Genomic DNA, 14521 nt, shown 5'->3' with positions numbered 1-14521 from the left:
TTTCACTGAATATTAATTTTTAATTGTATACATTGATTGTATTATGCAGTTTGGAGGAGGATAAGTCAGGGACATCAGGTCATTGCACTATTTAATGCATGGGAAATGCTGAATGTTAATTCATACATAAAACTAAATGTAATACTACTACTTGTATACAATCAACGGATTTTGTTATTTATCTTCAAAGTTACATCTTTTACTGCTGTTTTTAAATTTATAAAACTATGACCCAAATAAATTATAAACTAAATATAATACTTGTGAAATATAATTTAAACTTGATAAGTTGGATTCTGAAAGTCTACATATTAACTTAAGAAATACAGTAATACTACTATTCATAAGGAATACAGCTTATAAACTAAGGCTAATCTAACTGTTTTATTTATGTAAGATGGATCTATCTTCAAAAGGAAATTTTATCATATTTGGGGGACGTCTTTTAATGGATATCATTCTAGGAAATATTCAGGAGAAGCTGATAAGAAATAGCAGAATACACCAAAATCTAACAGTGCACTTCACCTGTTTTAGGTCTGTAAGGTATAACCCACCGGGTTGGTCTAGTGTTAACGCGTCTTCCCAAATCAGCTGATTTGGAAGTCGAGAGTTACAGCGTTCAAGTCCTAGTAAAGCCAGTTATTTTTACACGGATTTGAATACTAGATCGTGGATACCGGTGTTCTTTGGTGGTTGGGTTTCAATTAACCACACATCTCAGGAATGGAACTGAGAATGTACAAGACTACACTTCATTTACACACATACATATCATCCTCATTCATCCTCTGAAGTATTATCTGAACAGTAGTTACCGGAGGCTAAACAGGAAAAAGAAAAGAAAGGTCTGTAAGGTATAGAAAGATAACTCAAAAGAGTCTACATTTACTGACTGAATATCTTACTTGAAAGGTAAGGTATAGATTTTTGGCAGGATCCAAAAATGAAAATAATAACACATTCAGCAGGTATATTATTTGATAGAAAAGAAAAACTGTCTTCTGAAAGCATTTTTTTTCAATTTTTTTTTTTTACTTTTTTATGTGAACTGTTGAAATTTTCATACTGTAAATGTTAAAAATAAACATTCAGTTATAAGTACTTCACAAAAGTTTATCTTTTGTTCTTTACCAATTTGATTAATTTTATGGCTTAAAGACTAAAAGCTGAAATTTATTATTTACAATAATGAACTAACAATTAATAAGAAATAAATAATTAAATTATTTCAAAATATTAGTTGTTTTATATAATTCAATCAATTATTTAATCAGAAATTAAATTTTCTAAAGAGATGAGGGTATAATTAAATATCTAGAATTCATATATACCAATGAATAGTATTATATTGGTCACGATAGTGCTCTTATATTACAAGTCCTAGAAAAAAATATATTTTACTATGAGTTATCTCTTTTAAACCAAAATAATAGTTAAAATTCATGTATATATAATTACACATGAGTGAAGACTGATTTTAGTTATATAAAAACATCTAAGAAATTTTAGAGAAAATGATCAAAAGGAACAAAAAACACTCTACTGCAGACTAATTTCAAAATTTAGTTAAAGAAAAATACAAAAAATTTTAAATTACCGGAGCATTGATAATGTCATTTAGACGGCTTTGTAGAGATTTCCCTTTCTGCAGTCGAATAATGAGGTAAATTTTTTCAATACCAGGGCATGATCTGAGCAGTTTTTCTAAAATTACTTTTCCCAAAAATCCAGTACTACCTGTTATAAAAATATTTTTATTGGCATAAAATTCATAAATATTTGGAGTACTCATATTTCCAGACATGTTTTCTTAATAACTGAAACAAGTAAAAAAAAAAAAAACTAATTAGAAAAAAATAATGAAACATGCACTTGTGGTCTGGCAAATAAGAGAATGCACCTGAAGAGTTAGACTGCAATAATTTCTCAAGAAATCATTGTAGAAAATGCAACATATGTCAAACCGAAGCTCGTTTGGCAGAATAGTTTATCTTTCTACAATATTTTATCAAGAAATCATTCAAACAATTAATGCAACGTTTACATTCTCAAGGAAAAAATAATTTTTGTAACCTTTTTTGTAAACTCTATTTCCAACCTCTAAAATTTTGACAAAAAGTTTTTGTAGAACATGCAATATACATATGTTAAAATACAGACCCCTATCTTGACCTCACCCAGTTTCAGGTCATTTTGTCAAATAATTTTGGCAAGAATATTTACGGGATTTAATCATATTTAAGGGCTCAAAAATCAAATTTTCCTTAAGAATTTAAATATCACATTTACTGTTTGAATAATTTCTTAATAATCTAATGTAGAAAGAAACAAGCTTTGAGTATATTACATTTTTTTACAATGATTTATAAGTTCCGGTGCATGATTTCATTCACCAGACTACAGTGTATGTTAAGAATTCTGCAGGAAATTAACCAATAAAGTTCACAGACAGGAAGCAGCAATATACACAGCATTCTATTCATAAGCCTTAATGTTATTAAAACACATTTAAAAATTATAAATTAAAAACTAATTAAAATGTTTTGATATAATGTTCAATATTTTATATTTAGCAACTATTTAAAAACTTTTATGACTGTTTGGAATTATTGCAAGAAAACTAAAGATTTAAATTATATTACTTCTCTTATCCTCAGTTATAACTTGTTTTTTATGTTAAATAATTTTTTTTAATAAAAATTAAATTTTCAATGACTATGGATACTTTCAGATCTATTCAATGAATGGCCCCTGAGATGAAATGGGGAATAAATTGTCTCCATTACTCTCACCCCTCATTGAAACAATGTTTAAAAAAATTAAAATTATGGCATTTTGTAGGCAGAACAAATCATTTTCATTTGATATCCTGTACATCTAAGTTTTTAAAATAAAATTTTTTCATAATTTTCTACCCTAATGGAGCACCAAAAACATTTTGAAAAACAAACTTACCATCAACATCTGAGTGACATTATTTTAACCAGAGGTGTTTTTTGAGATAGGCACAAGAACAATTGAGTTTAAAATCAGTAAACAAAAAAAATAGTTGAACTTAAACAAACAGTTCACCCTAAATAAATAGTTCAACTTAAAATTAAAAATTAAAATAAATCCTTTTATTAATTACTTTCAATTAAAAATCAGATAGTTTATGAAAATTGTACATCCTAAAGATGTAAATTTTTTTAAAATTAATTTTAATAAAAGATGAAATACACCAATAAAAGTAAAATGAATATAACACATTTATGAGAATATAGAATTATTGACTTTTGTGAAAGAATTATTACTATCTGGATTCAATAATATAATAAACATTATGCAGAGACAATATTATATTAAACTAGTGTTATTAATGTAATACAAGTTTTCAAGCCATTTATTTATTAAACATCATTTAAAAAATTATAAATTCACCTTTAACTATTGATTCTACAATATAGCGCGCTTTCAAGCCAGTTTTATTAAAAACTGGCAAAAGCGCGCAAACAAAACTGGCAAACAAAAAATATAATAAGTTTTAAATAATATTAATTTATTTCTATGAAATCTGAAGATGAAGATTTAATCACTAAACATAATTAATATTCATATGTTCACAAATAAAAATCAAAATAAAATAATTATAAGAAAATATTTGTGAATAATAAATATTTAATTCAGTTTAAGACCATAAACAACAGAATAAACTTTTTTTAAAGTTATCTGTATTCAACTTACAAAGACAAAATAAATAAATAATTACTTATTCAACATTTGTACGATGCACAGCATTCTTCTTAATTCAAAAAACCAGTAATAATATAGTCATACATCCTTACAGTAAGTACACCTTACTTTTCTTACGAACATCAATTAATATAAGACAAATTAAAATGATTTAATTAGTCTTGATAAAGGTCACTGACATTGCTTGTCCTTCAAAATAATTTATCGATTCAACAAATAATTTTAAAGGATCCTTCAATAGTGACATTTTTATTCAAGATTAAATGATTTTTTTTTAGAAATCAAGCAAATTATAAAACAACTGAAACAATCAAAAAACACTTCTTCATACATTAATCACATAAATACAGCGTTAAAACAAAATGCAAAAATGATACTTCTTTTTCTTACCTTAACAGTCTGAGTACGACTGTCAAAATGATCAACTTTAGTACCATGGTACAACAAAAAATGACCTTAACCTCTCATATCCTGTCAAACAATAGGCTTATTCCCATATTAAGCATTGACATTAGAATTTTATGAGGTCAATGTTTGGAAATATCAAAAAAACCTTTGATACCTCCATTTTATTTCACCTAAGGACAATATAAACTTCATAAATGGCAGAGAACAAGTCAATCTTATATTTTTTTAATAAAGACAAAGGATATGTAGTAATGTTTTGATAACTGTTCTGAAAAAAAGATTGCATATCAATTAAATGCAGAAATCTCATTAACAATCAGATTTATCAGTGCACCTGAGTTTGTTCTACCAAACAAACTGCAATGCTTCAGCTAACTGCAACAACAAATTAATATGATATTTATCGAGTAATTAATAGATTAATAATGATTTAAAATTAAAATATCATTCTAGGAAATATTCAGAAGCTGATTAGAAATAGCAGAATACGCTAAAATCTAACAGTGCACTTCACCTGTTTTAGGTTTATAAAGTATAGAAAGACAACTCAAAAGAGTCTACATTTTCAGATTGAATATCTTACTTGAAAGGTAAGGTATACATCATAATTGGCAGGATCCAAAAATGAAAATAATAAATCTGCCAAAAAAAAATAAGAAATAAAATAATAAAATAAAAATAAAATAATAAAAAATAATAAATTGCTAAAAATGAAAGCAGAGTTTTATAAATACTTCCTATTATCTGTAATCTAGTATCTGTAACCTCCTCTATGAATCATGAGACCTTGCCGTTGGTGAGGGGGCTTGAGTGCTCAGGGATACAGAGTAGCTGGACCGAGTAGGTGCAACCATATCGGAGAGGTATCTGTTGAGAGCCAGACTAAGGAATGATTCCTGAAAGAGGGCAGCAGCTCTTTCAGTAGTTGTTAGGGGCGTGAGTCACAATGACTTAAACGGCCGTATCAACATCACTCAGTCCTCTGAGTGCTGCGCAGCTGAAAGCAATGGAAAACTACAGCTGCTTTTTTTCCAAGAAAATGTGGCTCTCTGCATTTTCACATAGCAATAATGGAGGCGCCTTCCTTGGTAAAATATTCCGGAGGTAAAATAGTCCCCCATTCGGATCTCCGAGTGGGGACTACTAAGGAAGGGGTCACCAGAAAAGTAAAAAATAACATTCTACGAGTCGGAGCGTGGAATGTTAGAAGCTTAAAAAAGGTTGGTAGGCTAGAAAATTTAAAAAGGGAAATGGATAGGGTGAATGTGGATATAGTAGGAATTAGTAAGGTTCGGTGGGAAGAGGAAGGCGACTTTTGGTCAGGTGATTTTAGAGTAATTAACTCAGCGTCAAATAATGGGCAGGCAGGAGTAGGTTTCGTGATAAACAAGAAGATAGGGAGGAGAGTGGAGTATTTCAAAACGCATAGCGATAGAATCATTGTAATAAGGATAAAATCAAAACCTAAACCGACAACAATTGTTAACGTTTATATGCCTACAAGCGCCCATGATGATGATGAGGTAGAGTGTGTATACGAAGAGATTGAGGAAGCAATTAAACACGTAAAAGGAGATGAAAATTTAATAATAGTTGGAGATTGGAATGCAAGCATTGGAAAAGGCAAGGAAGGAAATATAGTGGGTGAATACGGGCTAGGCAAAAGGAATGAAAGGGGGGACCGACTTATAGAGTTTTGCACGAAGTATAATTTAGTAATTGCCAACACCCAATTTAAAAATCATAATAGAAGAATATACACTTGGAAAAAGCCAGGCGATACTGCAAGGTATCAGATAGATTATATCATGGTTAAGCAAAGATTTAGAAATCAACTCGTTGACTGCAAAACTTACCCTGGAGCAGACATTGATAGCGACCATAATTTGGTGATAATGAAATGTAGATTGGGGTTTAAAAACCTGAAGAAAAGTTGTCAGATGAATCGGTGGAATTTAGAGAAGCTTGAGGAAGAGGAGGTAAAGAAGATTTTTGAGGAGGACATCGCAAGAGTTCTGAGTAAAAAAGATAAGGTAGAAAATGTAGAAGAAGAATGGGAGAATGTTAAAAAGGAAATTCTTAAATCAGCAGAAGCAAACTTAGGCGGAATAAAGAGAACTGGTAGAAAACCTTGGGTTTCAGACGATATATTGCAGCTGATGGATGAACGTAGAAAATATAAGAATGCTAATGATGAAGAAAGTAAAAGGAACTATCGGCAATTAAGAAATGCTATAAATAGGAAGTGCAAACTGGCGAAAGAAGAGTGGATTAAAGAAAAGTGTTCAGAAGTAAAGAGAAATGAACATTGGTAAAATAGACGGAGCATACAGGAAAGTTAAGGAAAATTTTGGGGTACATAAATTAAAATCTAATAATGTGTTAAACAAAGATGGTACACCAATATATAATACGAAAGGTAAAGTCGATAGATGGGTGGAATATATTGAAGAGTTATACGGAGGAAATGAATTAGAAAATGGTGTTATATAGGAAGAAGAGGAAGTTGAGGAGGATGAAATGGGAGAAACAATACTGAGATCTGAATTTAAGAGAGCATTAAAAGATTTAAATGGCAGAAAGGCTCCTGGAATAGACAGAATACCTGTAGAATTACTGCGCAGTGCAGGTGAGGAAGCGATTGATAGATTATACAAACTGGTGTGTAATATTTATGAAAAAGGGGAATTTCTTTCAGACTTCAAAAAAAGTGTTATAGTTATGATACCAAAGAAAGCAGGGGCAGATAAATGTGAAGAATATAGAACAATTAGTTTAACTAGTCATGCATCAAAAATCTTAACTAGAATTTTATACAGAAGAATTGAGAGGAGAGTGGAAGAAGTGTTAGGAGAAGACCAATTTGGTTTCAGGAAAAGTATAGGGACAAGGGAAGCAATTTTAGGCCTCAGATTAATAGTAGAAGGAAGATTAAAGAAAAACAAACCGACATACTTGGCGTTTATAGACCTAGAAAAGGCTTTCGATAACGTAGATTGGAATAAAATGTTCAGCATTTTAAAAATATTAGGGTTCAAATACAGAGATAGAAGAACAATTGCTAACATGTACAGGAACCAAACAGCAACAATAACAATTGAAGAACATAAGAAAGAAGCCCTAATAAGAAAGGGAGTCCGACAAGGATGTTCCCTATCTCCGTTACTTTTTAATCTTTACATGGAACTAGCAGTTAATGATGTTAAAGAACAATTTAGATTCGGAGTAACAGTACAAGGTGAAAAGATAAAGATGCTACGATTTGCTGATGATATAGTAATTCTAGCCGAGAGTAAAAAGGATTTAGAAGAAACAATGAACGGCATAGATGAAGTCCTACACAAGAACTATCGCATGAAAATAAACAAGAACAAAACAAAAGTAATGAAATGTAGTAGAAATAACAAAGATGGACCACTGAATGTGAAAATAGGAGGAGAAAAGACTATGGAGGTAGAAGAATTTTTTATTTGGGAAGTAAAATTACTAAAGATGGACGAAGCAGGAGCGATATAAAATGCCGAATAGCACAAGCTAAACGAGCCTTCAGTAAGAAATATAATTTGTTTACATCAATTTAAATGTCAGGAAAACATTTTTGAAAGTATATGTTTGGAGTGTCGCTTTATATGGAAGTGAAACTTGGACAATCGGAGTATCTGAGAAGAAAAGTTTTCAAACTTTTGAAATGTGGTGCTATAGGAGAATGTTAAAAATCAGATGGGTGGATAAAGTGACAAATGAAGAGGTATTGCGGCAAATAGATGAAGAAAGAAGCATTTGGAAAAATATAGTTAAAAGAAGAGACAGACTTATAGGCCACATACTAAGGCATCCTGGAATAGTCGCTTTAATATTGGAAGGACAAGTAGAAGGGAAAAATTGTGTAGGCAGGCCACGTTTGGAGTATGTAAAACAAATTGTTGGGGATGTAGGATGTAGAGGGTATACTGAAATGAAACGACTAGCACTAGATAGGGAATCTTGGAGAGCTGCATCAAACCAGTCAAATGACTGAAGACAAAAAAAAAATTATCTGTAACCAGGATGTTTAGAAACATGCACTTCATTGATTCAGAATTTCTTTGCATAAATATCATATTACATTACATACTTACATTTTTAAAGTATTATGAATACATCCTTTTATTTTTTTTTTTAAATATAATTCACCTTAAAAAAATTTGATCCACTTAATACAAACTTCACTTTAGAATTAAGGTTTTGAAATGACTGTAGTCAGGTTGATAACTTATAACCTCCAACCATGTTTCAACTTAACCAATAATTTATTAGCAATATTCTTCAAAGATTAGGTAACATCAGTAAAGTGTACAAGACTAAAATAAATCCATTTCCTTTTCCCCTCAGAAGGATAGTTAATGATTAATGGATTAACTGGAATAAAGGGTACGTAAAAAAATTAATGTAACCTTTTAATATTAAAGTATTATCACATTTTTTCATGGTGTTCAATGAATTTCTAGAAATATAATTGTTGAAAATTACCACTGTTCCTTCTGAATAATTTTACAGTATTAAGAATTATTATAGGCAGGTTCCTTTTTTCTTTTCAGTTTATAGAAAACAGCTAAATAATGATTTTACAGAAACTCTTAAAAAAGCTTCAGGTTGTAACCTAAAAATTTTATAAGTAAATGTATATTCAGTTATCAATTAATTTCTTTAGCAATAACTATATATGTTCTACAAAGATGTCATATTACTTATTTAGAGAGATAAGATTGTTTTATTTTATAAGCACTGAATATTTTTTTTTTCCCTTCTTTCCGCAACCAGATATCCAATTAAGTATACTCAGTTGGGGAGAGTGTCCATATACTCTAAGGAGGCGTCCCCCACCCCCTGGTTGTGCGCCCGGCGTGGCAGGTTAGCCTCCCCGGTCTCGGATTTTTTTTTTTCTTTTTTCTTTTTAGTGCCTGCCTCTAATTCCCCGTTTCGAAGGCGAGGTCCAGCTATGCCGTCCCCCACCCTCTCCACAGGGAACCGGGACTCGGTCATGATGCCTGCCTCTAACCGACGATGTCGGCCCCAGAATCTCCAAAGAGCCCCAGCCGGGACTCGGTCTTTTCTTTTCCCTTCCCCACTCACAGTATCCCCAGAAGTTCCATCCCCATCATTGGAACCCGCACACCTCTCAGCATACGGGCCCTCCGAGGATGGACTGTCCTCCCTACCCTACACAGTGCCTAAAGTCCTTGACGCCTCGTGTCTTCCTCTTTCGTTCGGAGAACCACTGCAGCGAAGTTTGCGAACCAATCCCAGTTATTATTGTTACTAGTTAACCAACTCACTAGATTTTCCACATTTAAGTTGTTTATTATTATTTCTTGTCTTAAGTTCTCCCATCTCCGGCACGTGAAAACCGTGTGTTCTACGGTATCTACCTCTTGGCAATAGATACATTGAGGGCTTGTATGCTTACCAAATCTGTATAGATACTGGCCGAAGGACCCGTGACCGGTCATTATCTACATCATGTAAAAATTCATGTTTCCTTTTTCCTTGTTTAGCCAGTTATCTAAATTAGGTATCAATTGTCTAGTCCATGTCCCAGTCTACAATCCAGCCCATTCATTCTGCCCTTCACTCACAATGATGTTTTCCACCTCACTATTTAGCATTACTGCTGTTCTCAATCTTCGCTTTTTTATTAATAATTCTATGGGTGGCACCTCCGCCAGAACACACAACGCACCATATGAAATTGTTCGATATCCTGCAACTGTTCTTGTTAGTGCTAGACAGTGTATGCTCCTCAGTTTTCGCACGTTCCTCTGTACATTTATTGCCTCTCCCCAAATTGGGGCAGCGTACAGCATCAATGACATTACCACAGAGGTTATCAACCTCCTAACCGACGTTTTGGGTGCGTTATTGTTATTGAACAATCCCCTCAGTGCTCTGGTGGTGGGAGCAATCCTTTTGCATATCATTTCTACATGTGCACTAAACCTGAGGCTCTTGTCCAACACAACCCCCAAGTATTTCGTGTTATTAACTACTTGTATGCTCTCCCCTCTTATTTCCACATTTACATTCCTAATTCTTCTCCGGCCCGAGAACAGAATGCTTTGGGATTTTGCCGTAGATATCTGCAGCTGATTGTCCCTTAGCCATTCATCAATCTGGATCAAGGCTCTATTGGCTTTATTCTCTAAATTGTTTATATCCCTGTCTTCTACCAGGATTGCTACGTCGTCTGCATACCCGACGATAGTCACACCCTCCGGGTAGTGTAACCTGAATACTTGGTCGTAAAAAATGTTTCAAAGCAGGGGACCAAGCACGGACCCCTGCGGAACACCCCCGAACACCTGATAGGAAACCAAGCCTTCTACTGTATAAACTTCCATATACCTCTCTTGTAGATATTGTCTAATTTGATTAATTATATAGCTGGAAATGTCCATTCTCATCATTGCTTCAACTATAGCATACCATGGCACTGTCCCAAAAGCATTTTGGATGTCTAACTGTATCATTAGGGGTAATCGTCTTGTTCGCCACGTGCCTCTTCTGACTGATTTTGCCCAGTTAGTTACTCTGCTTAGTGCATCAATTGTAGAGAAACCTTTTCTGAATCCATATTGGTCTGGATGTAAGCAGTTTTTTGTATCAAGTTCTTCCTGGAGTCTGGTGGCTACCATACGTTCGACTGCTTTGCCCATATTATTAATTAAACTGATGGGCCGGAAACTTTCCTGTCTGTTATTCACCTCTGGCTTAGGTAAAAACACTATCCTTGCAGTCTTCCAGCATTTTGGAAACGTTCGATGTTGTAGCCCATGACTAGCTACGTCCACAACTTCCCATGGTACGACCTCTCCCAGCCCCTTAATCACCGCCGCCGGTATTCCGTCCGGTCCCGGACTCTTTTTGTTTTTTAGTTTGTTTATTGCATTCATGACTTCTAATTGGGTGAATCTAGCCCTTTCACAGATGATTGTCTGATGGTTATCCCTCTCTTGTCTCGGAAACAGGACTCTCATTTGTTGTGTAGCCTTTTCAGTATTAAGGTCTGGTACATATCTACCTAACCGTTTCGTTATGATCTGGAATGCCTTCCCCCAGGGGTCGGCATCCAACTTTGTTGCGTTTAGACATTTTGATCATGTAGTTGAGTTTATTCCTGGCTACCCTATATCGTTCTAACGCGAGATTGCTTTCCTCTGCCATTCCTGTGCGCGCTCGTAGTCTTTGGGCTCTTCTCTTACTATTTTGCATCAAGTTACGTTGTTTAGCAATCTCGATAGTCCACCAGTATACTGGGTGGTAACTAGTTGTATTCTAGGGGATTCTAGATATTTCATAGACAATTATTCCCTGAAATATATCAGGATCCATAAGTGTACTTGTCATTATTTTATTAGCTGATTTCCTTATTACCCGTTGTATTTGGTGATTTGTTAGTCTATGACTTATGCATGGTTGTAATGATCTAGCATGTTGATCTCTGATGGCGATAGAGACTGATCTATGGTCGCGTCCGGCTTCATCGTTGATTACTGAGCATTCAACTACGTATGGATAAATTCTTCCATCGATTATAACAAAGTCTAAAATGGATACATGTCCTCTGGCACTATAAGTGGGTGTTCCGTCATTTATACATACAAAACCTGTGGTCTCCAAGAATTCCTCAAGGATTCCACCTCTTGCGTTAGAGGATTCTGAGCCTGCTAACATGGCTTTGCTATTAAAATCCCCTAGTATTATCACTCGCTTACGTGACTGTGTGACGACCCGTTGTACACAGAACATTCTATCTTGGAAATCCTGTATTGTGATATTTGGGCTAATATATACCCCAACTATCATTAATTCGGCTAGCTCAACAGCTATAAACTCCTCATCTCGTAAATAAAGATTATAATCTTTGTTACCAGTTGTTCTCCTAAACGCCACGTCTCCATTTCTATCTACAACCCATTGATTCCTGGCTACTGATAGTCTGTTTGGCTCAATAGCCACGATGAAGTCGTAGTTTCCCCTATTGGCTATTTCTTCAGTTAGATCGTGTGATAATCTACTCCTATTATTGTTTATTAGCAATACTTTAATCATGGCCCTTATCACAAACCGCACTGCCAGTCCTGTGTGTGTGACTTCTACAGTCCCGACATTTAGAGGCTTCACGGCAATCCTTTATCATATGTCCGGGTCCACCGCAATTGAAGCAAAGATTAGACCTATCTGGACCCCTGCAGTCTCTTCTGCCGTGTCCTACCGCCCACCACCTATAGCATTTTTCGTTTTCTGTTCTTATATAAACTCTACAATTGATCCACCCAACTTTCAGTCTTGAAGCTATCAGTTTGATCACGCCTCTGTGAGAAGTCACCACTGTGGCATTTTTTGTCTCGCCATATGCCTCTCTAATTGAGGTGACCCTATAGCTCTCATCAGTGACAAGCACCCTCTCTATCGCCTCATTCAGTTCTTGTTCCGATGTATCGCCCAGTAAATCTTTTACATGTACAACAGTTCTTCGGTCTCCTCTGGTTTTAATGTCTATTTGCAGGTCCGTCATCCTGTCTTTCAGCAGTGAGGAAAATTTCCCCGCCCTCTGGGTCCCCTTAACTCTCACTTCCATTTCTTGGTTCTTGCCTCTTCTTATTGACAATACATCACCGGCTTCGTCCGCTGTGACATTATCCTTCATAGTCTTGAGTAAGTCCGCATAGGACTTGCCAGGTGCTTTTACTACTATGGTCTTACTATCATTAACTGGAGGTGTACCTCTTCTTGCGGACGCCGATCTTGATCTGGCTCTCATTTGTTCCGCCAGGTTGGGTAGAAGCATTCTGGTAAGAGTTTTCCCTTTTCTCATTAAATAAATTACAATTTTTTTAATTAACATGCCTGTCGGACCGGAAGGGATTACAAATACTGTAGATTCCAGCTTAGCAACCGTTCTTCTAAGCGCCTTGATAACATAAGCCGCCATGGTTCTGTCGCCTTTACTAGAGTCATACAACACTGTAAACCTTGTGCCTGTTGCGGTGATTCTGTCCTCTTCTAATATCGTGGAATCCTGGAGCACCATTGCTCCAGGACTCGCACCAGCGTATTGGCTGTTGGGCCTCACCGTAGCTAGATCAATAAAATGACATCTGTCCTCCCCCGGTCTTAAGGCGCTCACCTGGGTCAGGCGATTCATCACCCAGGTGGACCACCTGGATGACAGTCTGTCCATAAGCTGTTCATCGGACAAATCGGTATCTAAGATGTCTGACATTTCATTTTTAGACAGCCCCTCGGTCTGTGTACTCTGATTAACTGTTTCCATCGATTCCTCGTTCATCCTAAGTAACTCTTTATATTTTTCAGTCAAGTCGCGTTCATGGGCTTTCATTACTGTCATGCTTGTAAAATGCATGGTAAAATGTATGATCTCAAACCTGAAGGAAAAAATTTGGTGGTGGTGGGTGGGGGGGGGGGGTGATTTTGGGTTAGGGGGTCAGGATAAAGAAAAACTTCTGAAACGGATAGATATTGAAAAAATTTTGGGATAGGAGGTATATTACGGAAGTTATTAAGGAAAAACTGTTACCCCTTATAATGGCTCGAATAACTTAGAAAAAATTTACACACATCTTTCTACTCACAAGAAATTTTAACAAAGTCCTTCTTTACTACTTTCAGTATGACGTAGACAGGAAGTATAAACTCGCTGTTTAACTTTGAAAATTTTATACTAATATAACGTCTAATGTATAACCTAAAAAATTAATTATTACCAATAAAACAATTAATTACTCACTTCTAACATCCAAGATCACTTGTCACACTACTAAACTATAAGTATAACACTTATGCACTTTTTATATGGTTAAAAAAACCACTTAAATAACAAAAAAACTATTGGCTATTATACTATAACACTATTTTAAGAAAAAACAAAATAACTCAATCCATGTCCAAATCTCTTAAAACTTTACGTTCGTGTCCATAAGTCATTGTTCCACAAGTTCCAATGCACAAATCAAATAAAATCAACCAAAAAACCAACCAAAATGACCAAAAACGCGGAGCTATACAAGCTAGTATACACACTACGCAGTCCACAACTCTACTAAGCACTGAATATTAAGAAAGTATATATGTCACAGTGCTGCAAGAAGGTTAATAGTTGATTTCCCATGCAGACGGTTGATAGTTGATCCCAAGATGGTTGAGAACTAATATTTTATTTTAATATGTCAGCTCCTCAATTACCTTTTAACTGTTGATTATAAGAAAATATGACTACTCATTTTTGATTTCTCGTTTTCTCCCAAGATCAAGAAAATATGATTTCCCTTTTTCTCCCAGTTATCACTCTGCTATTAACAAAGCCTTCTAGGGTTGCAGT

General features: G+C 34.6%; 1 protein-coding gene across 1 annotated transcript in view; it reads right to left on the bottom strand.

The window, feature by feature from the left end:
- The window catches only part of LOC142322613 (fatty acyl-CoA reductase 1-like), a 28375-nt gene extending 24070 nt beyond the window's left edge, over positions 1-4305 (bottom strand). The window contains exons 1-2 of the mRNA XM_075361689.1: positions 4126-4305; positions 1601-1820 (exon numbers count right to left, since the gene is read on the bottom strand). Of these exons, the coding sequence (XP_075217804.1) occupies positions 1601-1807 (207 nt within the window). The 5' untranslated portion in view covers positions 1808-1820; positions 4126-4305. The remainder of the gene's footprint in view (positions 1-1600; positions 1821-4125) is intronic.
- Between the last annotated feature and the right edge of the window lie 10216 nt (positions 4306-14521).

This window comes from Lycorma delicatula, chromosome 4 (genome assembly GCF_047948215.1).
Source record: "Lycorma delicatula isolate Av1 chromosome 4, ASM4794821v1, whole genome shotgun sequence".
Classification (NCBI taxonomy): Eukaryota; Metazoa; Arthropoda; class Insecta; order Hemiptera; family Fulgoridae; genus Lycorma; species Lycorma delicatula.
The sequence above is the reverse complement of the archived record's forward strand: the minus strand, read 5'-3'. Positions and strand labels throughout refer to the sequence as shown.